Source organism: Nerophis ophidion, linkage group LG22, assembly GCF_033978795.1.
Source record: "Nerophis ophidion isolate RoL-2023_Sa linkage group LG22, RoL_Noph_v1.0, whole genome shotgun sequence".
NCBI lineage: Eukaryota > Metazoa > Chordata > Actinopteri > Syngnathiformes > Syngnathidae > Nerophis > Nerophis ophidion.
Window position 1 is genome coordinate 43,600,406 of NC_084632.1, and position 18,289 is coordinate 43,618,694.

General features: G+C 38.5%; 1 protein-coding gene across 2 annotated transcripts in view; it reads right to left on the reverse strand.

Annotated features, from left to right (window-relative positions):
- The window catches only part of xxylt1 (xyloside xylosyltransferase 1), a 53,565-nt gene that overhangs the window by 7,357 nt on the left and 27,919 nt on the right, over positions 1-18,289 (reverse strand). Inside the window, exon 5 of one of the 2 annotated variants that reach the window (XM_061883959.1) lies at positions 7,436-7,568. In XM_061883959.1, the coding sequence (XP_061739943.1) occupies positions 7,436-7,568 (133 nt within the window). Of the gene's footprint in view, positions 1-7,435; positions 7,569-7,864; positions 8,461-18,289 lie in introns of those variants that run through there. The other variant, XM_061883960.1, reaches the window with a different exon arrangement.

Below are 18,289 nucleotides of genomic sequence, written 5' to 3' on the forward strand. Positions count from 1 at the left end.
GTAAGTACATGTGAATAAAATACTTGTACTGTAGTAAGTACATGTGAATAAAACACTTGTGTACTTGTACTGTAGTAAGTACATGTGAATAAAACACTTGTGTACTTATACTGTAGTAAGTACATGTGAATAAAGTACTTGTGTACTTGTACTGTAGTAAGTACATGTGAATAAAACACTTGTGTACTTGTACTGTTGTAAGTACATGTGAATAAAACACTTGTGTACTTATACTGTAGTAAGTACATGTGAATAAAACACTTGTGTACTTATACTGTTGTAAGTACATGTGAATAAAACACTTGTGTACTTGTACTGTAGTAAGTACATGTGAATAAAACACTTGTGTACTTGTACTGTAGTAAGTACATGTGAGTAAAGTATTTGTGTACTTGTACTGTAGTAAGTACATGTGAGTAAAGTACTTGTGTACTTGTAATGTAGTAAGTACATGTGAATAAAACACTTGTGTACTTGTACTGTAGTAAGTACATGTGAATAAAACACTTGTGTACTTGTACTGTAGTAAGTACATGTGAGTAAAACACATGTGTACTTGTACTGTAGTAAGTACATGTGAATAAAACACTTGTGTACTTGTACTGTAGTAAGTACATGTGAATAAAACACTTGTGTACTTGTAATGTAGTAAGTACATGTGAATAAAACACTTGTGTACTTGTACTGTAGTAAGTACATGTGAATAAAACACTTGTGTACTTGTACTGTAGTAAGTACATGTGAGTAAAACACATGTGTACTTGTACTGTAGTAAGTACATGTGAATAAAACACTTGTGTACTTGTACTGTAGTAAGTACATGTGAGTAAAACACATGTGTACTTGTACTGTAGTAAGTACATGTGAATAAAACACTTGTGTACTTGTAATGTAGTAAGTACATGTGAATAAAACACTTGTGTACTTGTACTGTAGTAAGTACATGTGAATAAAACACTTGTGTACTTGTACTGTAGTAAGTACATGTGAGTAAAACACATGTGTACTTGTACTGTAGTAAGTACATGTGAATAAAACACTTGTGTACTTGTAATGTAGTAAGTACATGTGAATAAAACACTTGTGTACTTGTACTGTAGTAAGTACATGTGAGTAAAACACTTGTGTACTTGTACTGTAGTAAGTACATGTGAGTAAAACACATGTGTACTTGTACTGTAGTAAGTACATGTGAATAAAACACTTGTGTACTTGTACTGTAGTAAGTACATGTGAGTAAAACACATGTGTACTTGTACTGTAGTAAGTACATGTGAGTAAAGTACTTGTGTAGTTGTACTGTAGTAAGTACATGTGAATAAAACACTTGTGTACTTGTACTGTAGTAAGTACATGTGAATAAAGTACTTGTACTGTAGTAAGTACATGTGAATAAAGTACTTGTACTGTAGTAAGTACATGTGAATAAAGTACTTGTGTACTTGTACTGTAGTAAGTACATGTGAATAAAGTACTTGTGTAATTGTACTGTAGTAAGTACATGTGAATAAAATACTTGTGTACTTGTACTGTAGTAAGTACATGTGAATAAAGTACTTGTGTACTTGTACTGTAGTAAGTACATGTGAATAAAGTACTTGTGTACTTGTACTGTAGTAAGTACATGTGAATAAAATACTTGTACTGTAGTAAGTACATGTGAATAAAGTACTTGTACTGTAGTAAGTACATGTGAATAAAATACTTGTACTGTAGTAAGTACATGGGAATACTAGTACTGCTGCAAGTAAACAAAAGTATGTGCTATAAGGAAGTGACTTCTATTAGGCGCCTCATCTCCTGGGCATAGAAGCTTCCAGAAGCAGCTGTGAGTGTGAGTAGAAACGTTATGAAGAGCATGTGAGCAGGAAGTGTTGTGAATGGAAGCAGGAAGCAGGAAGTGTTGTCACATGACCGTGTCCAGGAGGACACATGGCACTCTTCTTCATGTGGCGTGTGCTAACATGTTCATGTGCTAACATGTTCATGTGGCGTGTGCTAACATGTTAATGTGCTAACATGTTCATGTGGCGTGTGCTAACATGTTCATGTGCTAACATGTTCATGTGGCGTGTGCTAGCATGTTCATGTGGCGTGTGCTAACATGTTCATGTGGCGTGTGCTAACATGTTCATGTGGCGTGTGCTAACATGTTCATGTGGCGTGTGCTAACATGTTCATGTGCTAACATGTTCATGTGGCGTGTGCTAACATGTTCATGTGGCGTGTGCTAGCATGTTCATGTGGCGTGTGCTAACATGTTCATGTGGCGTGTGCTAACATGTTCATGTGGCGTGTGCTAACATGTTCATGTGGCGTGTGCTAGCATGTTCATGTGGCGTGTGCTAACATGTTCATGTGGCGTGTACTAGCATGTTCATGTGGCGTGTGCTAACATGTTCATGTGGCGTGTGCTAACATGTTCATGTGCTAACATGTTCATGTGGCGTGTGCTAGCATGTTCATGTGGCGTGTGCTAACATGTTCATGTGGCGTGTGCTAACATGTTCATGTGGCGTGTGCTAACATGTTCATGTGGCGTGTGCTAACATGTTCATGTGGCGTGTGCTAACATGTTCATGTGCTAACATGTTCATGTGGCGTGTGCTAACATGTTCATGTGGCGTGTGCTAGCATGTTCATGTGGCGTGTGCTAACATGTTCATGTGGCGTGTGCTAACATGTTCATGTGGCGTGTGCTAACATGTTCATGTGGCGTGTGCTAACATGTTCATGTGGCGTGTGCTAGCATGTTCATGTGGCGTGTGCTAACATGTTCATGTGGCGTGTGCTAACATGTTCATGTGGCGTGTACTAGCATGTTCATGTGGCGTGTGCTAACATGTTCATGTGGCGTGTGCTAACATGTTCATGTGCTAACATGTTCATGTGGCGTGTGCTAACATGTTCATGTGGCGTGTGCTAGCATGTTCATGTGGCGTGTGCTAACATGTTCATGTGGCGTGTGCTAACATGTTCATGTGGCATGTGCTAACATGTTCATGTGGCGTGTGCTAACATGTTCATGTGGCGTGTGCTAGCATGTTCATGTGGCGTGTGCTAACATGTTCATGTGGCGTGTGCTAACATGTTCATGTGGCGTGTGCTAGCATGTTCATGTGGCGTGTGCTAACATGTTCATGTGGCGTGTGCTAACATGTTCATGTGCTAACATGTTCATGTGGCGTGTGCTAACATGTTCATGTGGCGTGTGCTAGCATGTTCATGTGGCGTGTGCTAACATGTTCATGTGGCGTGTGCTAACATGTTCATGTGCTAACATGTTCATGTGGCGTGTGCTAACATGTTCATGTGCTAACATGTTCATGTGGCGTGTGCTAACATGTTCATGTGGCGTGTGCTAACATGTTCATGTGCTAACATGTTCATGTGGCGTGTGCTAACATGTTCATGTGGCGTGTGCTAACATGTTCATGTGGCGTGTGCTAACATGTTCATGTGCTAACATGTTCATGTGGCGTGTGCTAACATGTTCATGTGGCGTGTGCTAGCATGTTCATGTGGCGTGTGCTAACATGTTCATGTGGCGTGTGCTAACATGTTCATGTGGCGTGTGCTAACATGTTCATGTGGCGTGTGCTAGCATGTTCATGTGGCGTGTGCTAACATGTTCATGTGGCGTGTGCTAACATGTTCATGTGGCGTGTACTAGCATGTTCATGTGGCGTGTGCTAACATGTTCATGTGGCGTGTGCTAACATGTTCATGTGCTAACATGTTCATGTGGCGTGTGCTAACATGTTCATGTGGCGTGTGCTAGCATGTTCATGTGGCGTGTGCTAACATGTTCATGTGGCGTGTGCTAACATGTTCATGTGGCATGTGCTAACATGTTCATGTGGCGTGTGCTAACATGTTCATGTGGCGTGTGCTAGCATGTTCATGTGGCGTGTGCTAACATGTTCATGTGGCGTGTGCTAACATGTTCATGTGGCGTGTGCTAGCATGTTCATGTGGCGTGTGCTAACATGTTCATGTGGCGTGTGCTAACATGTTCATGTGCTAACATGTTCATGTGGCGTGTGCTAACATGTTCATGTGGCGTGTGCTAGCATGTTCATGTGGCGTGTGCTAACATGTTCATGTGGCGTGTGCTAACATGTTCATGTGCTAACATGTTCATGTGGCGTGTGCTAACATGTTCATGTGCTAACATGTTCATGTGGCGTGTGCTAACATGTTCATGTGGCGTGTGCTAACATGTTCATGTGCTAACATGTTCATGTGGCGTGTGCTAACATGTGGCGTGTGCTAACATGTTCATGTGCTAACATGTTCATGTGGCGTGTGCTAACATGTTCATCTGGCGTGTGCTAACATGTTCATGTGCTAACATGTTCATGTGGCGTGTGCTAACATGTTCATGTGCTAACATGTTCATCTGGCGTGTGCTAACATGTTCATCTGGCGTGTGCTAACATGTTCATGTGCTAACATGTTCATGTGGCGTGTGCTAACATGTTCATGTGCTAACATGTTCATGTGCTAACATGTTCATGTGGCGTGTGCTAACATGGCACTCTTGTTTTTTTTTTGTCATGAAAAAGGGAGTTTTATTGTGTTGGTGCACTAATTGTAAGTGTATCTTGTGTTTTTTTAATGTTTTAATAAAAATAAAAAATAAAAAAAAAAATTATTCTGCAGCCCGGGTACTAATCGAGCCGCGGCCCGGTGGTTGGGGACCACTGCTCTAGATCAGTGGTCCCCAACATTTTTGTAGCTGCGGACCGGTCAACGCTTGATAATTTGTCCCACGGCCCGGGGTGGGGGGGGATTTTATTTTATTTTATTTTTTATTTTGTCATGAAAAAGGGAGTTTTTTTGGGTTGGTGCACTAATTGTATCGTATTTTTCGGACTATAAGTCGCAGTTTTTTTCATAGTTTGGCCGGGGGTGCGACTTATACTCAGGAGCGACTTATGTGTGAAATTATTAACACATTACCGTAAAATATCAAATATTATTATTTAGCTCATTCACGTAAGAGACTAGACGTATAAAATTTCATGGGATTTATAGATTAGTAGTGAGAGATAGTTTGGTAAAGGTATAGCATGTTCTATATTTTATAGTTATTTGAATGACTCTTACCATAATATGTTAGGTTAACATAGCAGTTGCTTATTTATGCCTCATATAACCTACACTTATTCACTATTCTTTATTTAATTTAAATTGCCTTTCAAAAGACTAATGTTAGTGTTGGGTTTTATCAAATACATTTCCACAAAAAATGCGACTTATACTCCAGTGCGACTTATATATGTTTTTTCCCTTCTTTATTATGCATTTTTGGCAGGTGCGACTTATACTCCGGAGCGACTTATACTCCGAAAAATACGGTAAGTGTATCTTGTGTTTTTTATGTTGATTTAATTAAAAAAAAAAAATTCTTCTGCAGCCCGGTGGTTGGGGACCACTGCTCTAGATCAGTGGTCCTCAACCTTTTTGTAGCTGCGGACCGGTCAACGATTGATAATTTGTCCCGCAGCCCGGGGTGGGGGGATTTTTATTTATTTTTGTCATGAAAAAGGGAGTTTTTTTGGGTTGGTGCACTAATTGAAAGTGTGTCTTGTGTTTTTTATGTTGATTTAAAAAAAAAAAAAAAAAATCCTTCTGTGGCCTGGAACCAATCGAGTCGTGGCCCAGTGGTTGGGGACCACTGCTCTAGATCAGTGGTCCCCAACCTTTTTGTAGCTGCAGACACTTGATAATTTGTCCCGCGGCCTGGGAAGGATTTTTATTTATTTGTGAAGTGAATTATATTTATATAGCGCTTTTTCTCTAGTGACTCAAAGCGCTTTACATAGTGAAACCCAATATCTAAGTTACATTCAAACCAGTGTGGGTGGCACCGGGAGCAGGTGGGTAAAGTGTCTTGCCCAAGGACACAACGGCAGTGACTAGGTTGGCAGAAGCGGGAATCGAACCTGCAACCCTCAAGTTGCTGGCACGGCCACTCTACCAACCGAGCTAAACCTCCCTTTTGTCATGAAAAGGGGAGTTTTTTTGAGTTGGTGCACTAATTGTAAGTGTGTCTTGTGTTGTTTATGTTGATTTAATAAAAATAAAAAATAAAATAAAAAATAATAATAATCAAAGCTGCAAGCAGCGTTGGTCGGGCCCGCCTTTGGCTGCTGCCCCCGTGACCCAAACCCGGATAAGCGGTAGAAGCATGGATAGTAGCTACTATTATTATAAGGTATTGTGTGTAGAATTTTGAGGACAAAAACGATTTAATTCCATTTCACATTGTCATTGTCTACTGTTAGCCATAAGTGTCCCAATACTTTTGCCTAGTGTTAGTCCTAAGTGTCCCAATACTTTTATCCAGTGGTAGTAGCCATCTTGAGACACCAGCAGCGCAGCAGCCTCAGCGCAGTGGTTCTTTGAAGGGTCATAAAATCAAAACCGGAGAACTTATCAAAACTCTTTCGATAACTTTTAATCGGAAGGGTTCAAACTCTCTCCTGTGCGAGTTTGAAGCCACAACGACAAACGCGCTCAGATAAGATAATGTTTGAAGACAGGTGACGGATTTTTACAAAACTTTTGTTTTGAAGGGGTAATTGCCATTTTCCTGTTGATTTTTGCTGAAGGATGTCAATTATTAAAATGTAGGTCTAAGTGAGACCTACACAGAGGTTTTTGTTTCATGTCTTTCCGGCATTCCTACTGGAAGTTACAAGCAGTTTTGTCTGTATTTTCTCCCTAAGAGTAGTTTTTTCTGTGTTTTATTCAAAAATTGCGCTAGAGCGCAATTTTGAGTTTTTTTTTTTTTTTTTTTTTTAGATTGTTTTTTCCGCCAGTCCTGATGTGTGTGTCAAGTTTGGTGAGTTTTGAAGCATTTTAAGGGGGTCAAAGAGGCAAAAATTGCATTTTTTGCGAAAATTTAGTTTTGAAGGGGTTTTTGCCAACTTCCTGTTGATTTTGGGTACAGAAGTTTTGTATTGGAAATGTAGGTCTAAGTCAGCCCTACATAAAAGTTTTTGTTCTATGTCTCTACGACATTGCTAACGGAAGTTACAAGCAGTCTTTTTCAGTTTCTTCCTAGGGGGCGCTAGCCTGCAATTTTGATTTTTGGGGTTTGGTTGCTTAATAAGTTGGGAAGGTTTGCCAGACCGACGTGTGTGTCAAATTTGTTGAGTTTTGAAGCACGTTAAGGGGGTCAAATTAGGGCACGAATGTGCGGTATAATAATAAAGAAAGAATAAAACGCACAAAAAACAATAGGTCCTTTGGCAATGGGCAACGCGGGCCCTAATAAAAAATGATTCTGCGGCCCGGTGGTTGAGGACCACTGCATTACATCACAAACATATAAGAAATGATGGGAAAGTCAAGACAGCCATGACATCGTGTTCTTTCCAAGTGTACGTAGACTTTTGACCAGGAGAGTAAAAGGTGTGCTCACCTGTACACGGGCTGCATCTCCCTGGCGATGCCGATGACCGCCCCCGCCTCGAAGTGCTGAAATTCCTGGAAGAGGTCCCTGATGTTGGCGCGGTACTCCAGGTCCAGGTCGAGCTGCACCATGTGCGTCAAAGCTGCCAGGAGGACAAGTTCTTCTTAGCAGCTGTGTCAACACGCCGCCAGCTCAAACTGCACATTCCGCCAAAAAGCCGAGGTCAGCTGATACGTAACAAGTAGACGTCCGCTATGATGCTTGCTCACCGATACCGATCGCGATCGGGCCAGGAGGACCGTATTTGGAATAACATTCCTTTGTAGTAAAAGTTATTTAACATGAATATTGCACGTCAGTCAACATCTGCACAAGACTGAAGTTGTTTTTGAAGACTGTTATGTAGGAAAGGTGGCACCAAAATGAAACTGATCTCACTTCAATGCCACTTAGTTTAATAGATCATCATATTAGGTGTGTTTAAGAGGAGCAGCAACATTTAATTCATCGGTAACCGGATATATTCGGCCGAATATGGCAAAAAAAGCCACATTCGGCCTTCGGTGGAATGAGTTAAAAACAAGGCCGAATAGTGGCGTGTGACGTTGGGATATGTTGTGTACCTGTATAATCAATCAATCAATCAATCAATGTTTACTTATATAGCCCTAAATCACTAGTGTCTCAAAGGGCTGCACAAACCACTACGACATCCTCGGTAGGCCCACATAAGGGCAAGGAAAACTCACACCTAGTGGGACGTCGGTGACAATGATGACTATGAGAACCTTGGAGAGGAGGAAAGCAATGGATGTCGAGCGGGTCTAACATGATACTGTGAAAGTTCAATCCATAATGGATCCAACACAGTCGCGAGAGTCCAGTCCAAAGCGGATCCAACACAGCAGCGAGAGTCCCGTTCACAGCAGAGCCAGCAGGAAACCATCCCAAGCGGAGGCGGATCAGCATCGCAGAGATGTCCCCAGCCGATACGCAGGCAAGCAGTACATGGCCACCGGATCGGACCGGACCCCCTCCACAAGGGAGAGTGGGACATAGAAGAAAAAGAAACAGCGTGGATAATGGATAATGATAATAAGTGTATGAGGTTACAAGCACACACTTAATTAATAATAATTCATTTGTTGTGGGTTTATCCACTTTAATGCACTTTATTTTTTTTTTGGGAATGCATGTTTTGTTTGAAGGCCTAATATAAATGAAAAACTTTGTGCTTTTTTTTGAAAAGCAAAGGCTACTGGACTATTAAAAAAAAATTCAATATTCAATAAAAAGAATTACTTTATTTGAAAAACGTTTAAATATTTATTCTAGTCTATTTATGCAATATAAAAAAAATTGTGAAAAACTGCATTCATTATTCGGTATTCGGCCAAGCGTTTAAGTTTTATTCGGCTTCGGCTTTGGCCACAAATTTTTATTTCGGTGCATCCCTATTTAATTCTAAATCTCCCGGGAAAATAGGTCAAAATAAGACAATTTTCTACATCACAATAACTCATCTACTCCATTTCATACACTTTATTCCTCATGAGCAGGGGTCCCCAAACTACGGGCCGCGGGGCCAGATCCGGCCCGCCAGCGTTCCAGATCTGGCCCGCGGGAAATCCCGAGTTAAAAATGTTTTTATTTTTTAATCTGTCCTTTCTAATCCATTTTCCACCGTTTGTTACTCTCAGAGCTTCCTAAGCACTCAGACAAATCACATTGTCTAAAAATGCCTTTTCCTATCAATGACGTGATATCATCCATCCAACCATCCATTTTCTACCGCTTATTCCCTTTCGGGGTCGCGGGGGGCGCTGGCACCTATCTCAGCTACAATCGGGCGGAAGGCAGGGTACACCCTGGACAAGTCGCCACCTCATCGCAGGGCCAACACAGATAGACAGACAACATTCACACACTAGGGACCATTTAGTGTTGCCAATCAACCTATCCCCAGGTGCATGTCTTTGGAGGTGGGAGGGGCCTATCCCCAGGTGCATGTCTTTGGAAGTGGGAGGGGCCTATCCCCAGGTGCATGTCTTTGGAAGTGGGAGGGGCCTATCCCCAGGTAAATGTCTTTGGAAGTGGGAGGGGCCTATCCCCAGGTGCATGTCTTTAGAGGTGGGAGGGGCCTATCCCCAGGTGCATGTCTTTGGAAGAGGGAGGGGCCTATCCCCAGGTGCATGTCTTTGGAAGTGGGAGGGGCCTATCCCCAGGTGCATGTCTTTGGAGGTGGGAGGGGCCTATCCCCATGTGCATGTCTTTGGAGGTGGGAGGGGCCTATCCCCAGGTGCATGTCTTTGGAAGTGGGAGGGGCCTATCCCCAGGTGCATGTCTTTGGAGGTGGGAGGGGCCTATCCCCATGTGCATGTCTTTGGAGGTGGGAGGGGCCTATCCCCATGTGCATGTCTTTGGAGGTGGGAGGGGCCTATCCCCAGGTGCATGTCTTTGGAGGTGGGAGGGGCCTATCCCCAGGTGCATGTCTTTAGAGGTGGGAGGGGCCTATCCCCAGGTGCATGTCTTTGGAGGTGGGAGGGGCCTATCCCCAGGTGCATGTCTTTGGAGGTGGGAGGGGCCTATCCCCATGTGCATGTCTTTGGAGGTGGGAGGGGCCTATCCCCATGTGCATGTCTTTGGAGGTGGGAGGGGCCTATCCCCAGGTGCATGTCTTTGGAAGTGGGAGGGGCCTATCCCCAGGTGCATGTCTTTGGAGGTGGGAGGGGCCTATCCCCATGTGCATGTCTTTGGAGGTGGGAGGGGCCTATCCCCAGGTGCATGTCTTTGGAAGTGGGAGGGGCCTATCCCCAGGTGCATGTCTTTGGAAGTGGGAGGGGCCTATCCCCAGGTGCATGTCTTTGGAAGTGGGAGGAAGCCGGAGTACCCGGAGGGAACCCACGCAGTCACGGGGAGAACATGCAAACTCCACACAGAAAGATCCTGAGCCTGGAATTTGAACCCAGGACTGCAGGACCTTCGTATTGTGAGGCAGACGCACTAACCCCTCTGCCACCGTGAAGCCCTTCTTTTAAACACCCGTCTCCAAAAATGATTTTGTGAAATAAACGCCCGGGCTATATATAAAAACTGCCAAATTATTTTAACCCAATGCGGCCCCCGGTTTAAAAAGTTTGGGGACCCCTGATCATGAGGAACCCTGAAATATTGTCAACATTTTAATTAAAATTATTGGTCAATATATGACATTTGTGTACATTTTATACAATTTAATACCACTTTATTCCTCGTGTGGAACCCTGAAATATTGTCAACATTTCAATAAAAACAATTGATCAAAATATGACATTTGTCTACATCAGTGGTTGTCAACCTTTTTTCTCCCTGTCGACATTTTTAAAATTCAAGTATCCCCGAATCACAGCAAAACATTTTTGGTTAAAAAAAGAGATAAAAAAGTAAAATACAGCACTATGTCATCAGTTTGTGATTTATTAAATTGTATAACAGTGCAAAATATTGCTCATTTGTAGTGGTCTTTCTTCAACTATTTGGAAAAAAAGATATAAAAATAACTAAAAACGTGTTGAAAAATAAACAAGTGATTCAATTATAAATAAAGATATCTCCACATAGAAGTAATCATCAACTTAAAGTGCCCTCTTTGGGGATTGTAATAGAGGTCCATCTGGATTCATCAACTTACTTATAAACATTTCTTCACAAAAAAAAGAAATCTTTAACATCAATATTTATGAAACATGTCCACAAAAAGTCTAGCTGTCAACACTGAATATTGCATTGTTGTATTTCTTTTCACACTTTATGAACTTACATTCATATTTTGTTGAAGTATTATTCAATAAATGTATTTGTCAAGGATTTTTGAATTGCTGCTATTTTTAGAATATTAAAAAAAAATCTCACGTACCCCTTGTAATACCTTCAAGTACCCCCAGGGGTCCACGTACCCCCATTTGAGAACCACTGTTCCACATCACAATAACTCATTTACTACATTTTATACACTTTATGGATTTAGAAGGTTGTAAGGTAAATATTGTCAACATTTAAATAAAAAACAATCGGTCTAATTATGACATTTGTCTACATCACAGTAACTCTTCTACTGCATTTTATACAATTGAATAACACTTTATTCCTCTTGAGGAATATTGTCGACATTTCAATAAAAACAATTGTGATTATAGTTGAGACATTTTTCCCGATGGATGTTCCAGAAAGTATGAGAAGGTGTGAGCTGCTGCCTCACCTTCTTGACTTGTAAAATCATCTCGTATTTGTCAACATATTTTACACATTTTTGCCACGGAAATCTTTTCTGTGGTCTTCATGTCCATCCATCTCTGTCACTTTATGTGATTGAATGACGGATCATGAAACTCGTGGCGCTCATTTAATGATGCAGGAAAGAAGGACAGCAACTGGAATTCCCGGCAAAAAAGGGAAACTTTGACAATTTGATGTAAGCGGAGGAGACGTACTGCAAGGACGGAAAAGGGGCGTGGCCTTGTGAGCAGCAGCTGAGCAAACTGGAGCAGTGCTTATTACTAATTATTATTTTTAATGTACTGCTGTTTCATGTGTTCATGCTGTATCTGCTGATGGAGTGATATTGTCAATGAAGTGATGTTTCATGTGTTCATGATGTATCTGCTGATGGAGTGAAGTTGTTAACGTATTGGTGTTTCATGTGTTCATGTTGTATGTGCTGATGGAGTGAAGTTGTTAATGAAGTGGTGTTTCATGTGTTCATGTTGTATCTGCTGATGGAGTGATGTTGTTAATGTATTGGTGTTTCATGTGTTCATGTTGTATGTGCTGATGGAGTGATGTTGTTAATGAAGTGGTGTTTCATGTGTTCATGTTGTATGTGCTAATGGAGTGATGTTGTTAATGAAGTGGTGTTTCATGTGTTCATGTTGTATGTGCTGATGGAGTGATGTTGTTAATGAAGTGGTGTTTCTTGTGTTCATGTTGTATGTGCTGATGGAGTGATGTTGTTAATGTATTGGTGTTTCATGTGTTCATGTTGTATGTGCTGATGGAGTGATGTTGTTAATGTATTGGTGTTTCATGTGTTCATGTTGTATGTGCTGATGGAGAGATGTTGTTAATGTATTGGTGTTTCATGTGTTCACGCTGTATGTGCTGATGGAGTGATGTTGTTAATGTATTGGTGTTTCATGTGTTCACGCTGTATGTGCTGATGGAGTGATGTTGTTAATGTATTGGTGTTTCATGTGTTCATGTTGTATGTGCTGATGGAGTGATGTTGTTAATGTATTGGTGTTTCATGTGTTCATGCTGTATGTGCTGATGGAGTGATGTTGTTAATGTATTGGTGTTTCATGTGTTCATGTTGTATGTGCTGATGGAGTGATGTTGTTAATGTATTGGTGTTTCATGTGTTCACGCTGTATGTGCTGGATCCCAAGTGTTGCTTGAAGCAGCGTGAAGTCAAGAAGTAGTTAGAGGAGTGAAATGTCTCCAGGATGTTCCAGTCAGTCAGTCTGTCTTCTTCTGCTCATTGTTTCAACTTCCTATGTTGTTGCCGTTGCCGTGGTAACACACCATGGCTGTTCCACACAGTAAAAGACTCGGGGCGACTCGTTAGAGAGGAGACATTCATCAGCTGATGCCTACTGGAGACACTCTATCTATCATGTCTCCTCCTGCTGCAGGGACATATCAACACTTATCAACACTTATCAACACTCATCAACACTTATCAACACTCATCAACACTCATCAACACTCATCAACACTCATCAACACTCATCAACACTTATCAACACTCATCAACTATCAACACTCATCAACACTTATCAACCATCAACACTTATTAACACTCATGAACACTTATCAACCATCAACACTTATCAAAACTCATCAACATTTATCAACACATCAACATTTATGAACATTTATCAACACAACAACACTCATCAACTATCAACAGTGATCAACACTTATCAACCATCAACACTTATTAACACTCATGAACACTTATCAATTATCAACACTTATCAACCATCAACACTTATCAACATTTATCAACACATCAACATTTATGAACATTTATCAACACTCAACAACACTCATCAATACTCATCAACTATCAACATTCATCAACACTTATCAACCATCAACACTTATCAACACACATCAACACTTATCAACCATCAACACGCATCAACATTTATCAACACTCAACAACATTTATGAACATTCATCAACACTCATCAACATTTATCAACATTTATCAACACATCAATACTCATCAACTATCAACACTCATCAATACTTATCAACACTCATCAACACTCATCAACACTTATCAACACTTATCAACCATCAACAATTATCAACACTCAACAACATTTATCAACACATCAACATTTATGAACATTTTATCAACACTCAACAACAATCATCACCATTAATCAACACTTATCAACACTCATCAACTATCAACATTCATCATCACTTATCAACACACATCAACACGCATCAACAATTATCAACACTCAACAACATTTATGAACATTCATCAACACTAATCAACACTCATCAACATTTATCAACACTCATCAACACATCAATACTCATCAACTATCAACACTCATCAATACTTGTCAACTATCAACATGCAACATTTATCAACACATCAACATTTATGAACATTTATCAACACTCAACATTTATGAACACTCATCAACACTTAGCAACACTCAACATTTATGAACACTCATCAACACTTATTAACACTCAACATTTATGAACATCCATTAACATTTATCATCAATTATCAACACTCATCAACACTTATCAACCATCAACACTTATCAACGCTCATCAACATTTATCAACATTTATGAACATTCATCAAGACTCAAAACACTAATCAACACTCATCAACATGTATCAACACTCATCAACATGTATCAACACTCATCAACACATCAATACTCATCAACTATCAACACTCATCAACACTTATCAACACTCAACATATATCAACTATCAACACTCATCAACATTTATCAACACTCAACATTTATGAACACTCAACACTTATCAACACTCAACATTTATGAACACTCATCAACACTTATCAACACTCAACATTTATGAACATCCATTAACATTTATGAACATTTATCAACACTTATCAACACTCATTAACATTTATGAACATTTATCAACACTTATCAACATTTTACACTCAACATTTATGAACATTCATGAACATTTGTCAAAATTTATCAACATTCACAAACATTTATCAACATTCATGAACATTCGTCAACATTTATGAACATTCATCAACATTTCTCAACACTTATCAACACTCATCAACATTTATGAAAATGTATCAACACTTAACAACATTCAACACTCAATATTTTTCAATATTCATCAAAATTTCTCAATACTTAACACTGATCAACATTTTTTAAGACTCAACATTTATCAACATTCATCAATACTCAACACTTATGAACATTCATCCACATTTATGAACATTCATGAACATTTATGAACATTCACAAACATTTATCAACATTTGTCAACATTTATAAATGTTTATCAACATTTGTCAACATTTATGAATATTTATCAACATTCGTCAACATGTATCAACATTCATCAACATTTATGAACGTTCATCAACATTTATGAACATTCATTAACATTTATCAACATTCACAAACATTTATCAACATTTGTCAACATTTATAAATGTTTATCAACATTTGTCAACATTTATGAATATTTATCAACATTCATCAACATGTATCAACATTCATCAACATTTATGAACATTCATTAACATTTATCAACATTCACAAACAATCATCACCATTCATGAACATTTATCACATTCATCAACATTCACAATAATAATGTAATAGAAATGTAATAAATAAAATGGACTTTTACAACACTCCACAAAATATTTTAATAAAAATATAATAATAAAAATAACCTTTACAAGGCTGCACTAAATATTGTAATAAAAATGTAATAAATAAAAATAACATTTAAAATGCTGTACTAAATATTGTAATAAAAATGTAATAAATAACAAAAATGACTTACTACGCTGCACTAAATTTTGTAATAAAAATGTAATAAATAATAAAAAAAATTACAATGCTGCACTAAATATTGTAATAAAAATGTATTAAATAATAAAATTGACTTTTACAATGCTGCATTAAATATTATACGAAACATTTTAATAAATAATAAAAATAACATTTACAACGCTCCACTAAATATTGTAAAAAAAAAAGTAATAAAAATGACTTACTATGCTGCACTAAATATTGTAATAAAAATGCAATAAATAATAAAAATAACTTCCAAACGCTGCACTAAATATTGTAATACAATTTTTATAAAAAATAAAAACAACATTTACAATGCTGCACTAGATATTGTAATAAAAATGTAATAAATAATAAAATTGACTTTTAAAATGCTGCACTAAATATTGTAATAAAAATGTAATAATAAAAAAACATTTACGATGCTGCACTAAATATTGTAATACAAGTGTAATAATAGTAAAAACAACATTTACAATGCTGCACTAGATATTGTAATAAAAATGTAATAATAAAATTGACTTTTAAAATGCTGCACTAAATATTGTAATAAAAATGTAATAAATAATAAAATTGACTTTTACAACGCTGCACTAAATATTGTAATAGAAATATAATAAATAATAAAATTGACAAGACAAAGTGAAGAAGGATGGTGGTCTTCTCACAGCATGAAGTATTTCACCAACGCTAACATGGAATTATTAATAATATATTTTCTAATAAGTTAATTTTTCGTTTCATTTTGTAGACACGACAAAACTACAATTATTGCAATTGGCGACTTTCTGGCTTTGACAAAAAAAAGGTGAAAAACAAAGAAACAAAGAAAGGTGTACTTTATTGCACCACCTCTGGCTTTTACAGCCGCTGGCAGTGTCTGAGACTTGTGCTCTCAAAGGACTCTAGTTGTGTGTCTTCTGCTTTTTTACGACTAAATCCAAGAAAACAATAGTCCCAAATATTGCTGACTAGAAGGTACAGGTAAGGTAGAAATAAAGCTGCAAGGTGGCGAGTGTCACCATCTTCAGCTTGCTGCTCTCCCATGACAACAGTACACCTTCCGAGGTCACCTGAACAGAAACCTTCCGAGGTCACCTGAGCAGAAACCTTCCGAGGTCACCTGACCAGAAACCTTCTGAGGTCACCTGACCGGAAACCTTCTGAGGTCACCTGAGCAGAAACCTTCCGAGGTCACCTGACCAGAAACCTTCCAAGGTCACCTGAGCAGAAACCTTCCAAGGTCACCTGAGCAGAAACCTTCCGAGGTCACCTGACCAGAAACCTTCCGAGGTCATCTGAGCAGAAACCTTCTGAGATCACCTGACCAGAAACCTTCTGAGATCACCTGACCAGAAACCTTCTGAGATCACCTGACCAGAAACCTTCCGAGGTCACCTGACCAGAAACCTTCTGAGATCACCTGACCAGAAACCTTCCGAGGTCACCTGACCAGAAACCCTTCGAGGTGACAGAAAGCCGTCCCCCAAGTTCCCCGCAGAGTGCTGAGGTTGTCACGGGGAAATAGTCGAGTGCGGCAGGACAAAGTTGTCCAGTGAGAGTGGAAGTGGGAGAAAAGATTGAGCTGCTAAACAGGATTGAAGCGGGGGACATTAGACTTTAATCACATTGACCCACTTTCTTCCTGGAGAAACTCTGCTTACAAAACATTTTGTTGTCCTTTGCCTCTTGTTGATGTTGCCATATAAATGTTGTTTAAATGTTGGACACCTCCATTAGTACATTATATCTCCATTAACTATTATCACATCTCCATTATCTACTATCACATCTCCATTATCTACTATCACATTTCCATTATCTACTATTATATCTCCATTAACTACTATTATATCTCCATTAACTATTATCACATCTCCATTATCTACTATCACATCTCCATTATCTACTATCACATCTCCATTATCTACTATTATATCTCCATTAACTACTATTATATCTCCATTAACTACTATTATATCTCCATTAACTACTATTACATCTCCATTAACTACTATTATATCTCCATTAACTACTATTATATCTCCATTAACTACTATTACATCTCCATTATCTACTATCACATCTCCATTATCTACTATCACATCTCCATTAACTACTATTATATCTCCATTAACTACTATTATATCTCCATAAACTATTATTACATCTCCATTAACTACTATCACATCTCCATTAACTACTATCACATCTCCATTAACTACTATTATATCTCCATAAACTATTATTATATCTCCTCAAACTATATTTATATCTCCATTAACTACTATTATATCTCCATTAACTACTATTATATCTTCATAAGAACATTATATCTCCATAAACTATTATTATATCTCCTTAAAATATATTTATATCTCCATAAACTACTATTATATCTCCATTAACTATTATTATATCTCCATTAACTACTATTATATCTCCATTAACTATTATTATATCTCCATTAACTACTATCATATCTCCATAAGCACATGATATCTACTTAAACTACTATTATATCTCCATTAACTATTAATATATCTTCATAAGAACATTATAGCTCCATAAACTACTATTACAGCTCCATAAACTACTATTATATCTCCATTAACTACTATTATATCTCCATTAACTATTATTATATCTCCATAAGCACATGATATCTCCTTAAACCTGTTATGATCCGCCTCCCGGATCATAACAGGTTTTGGGTTTTGGGTTTTGAGTCTTTTGTGTTTCTTGTTTATTGTTTGACTCT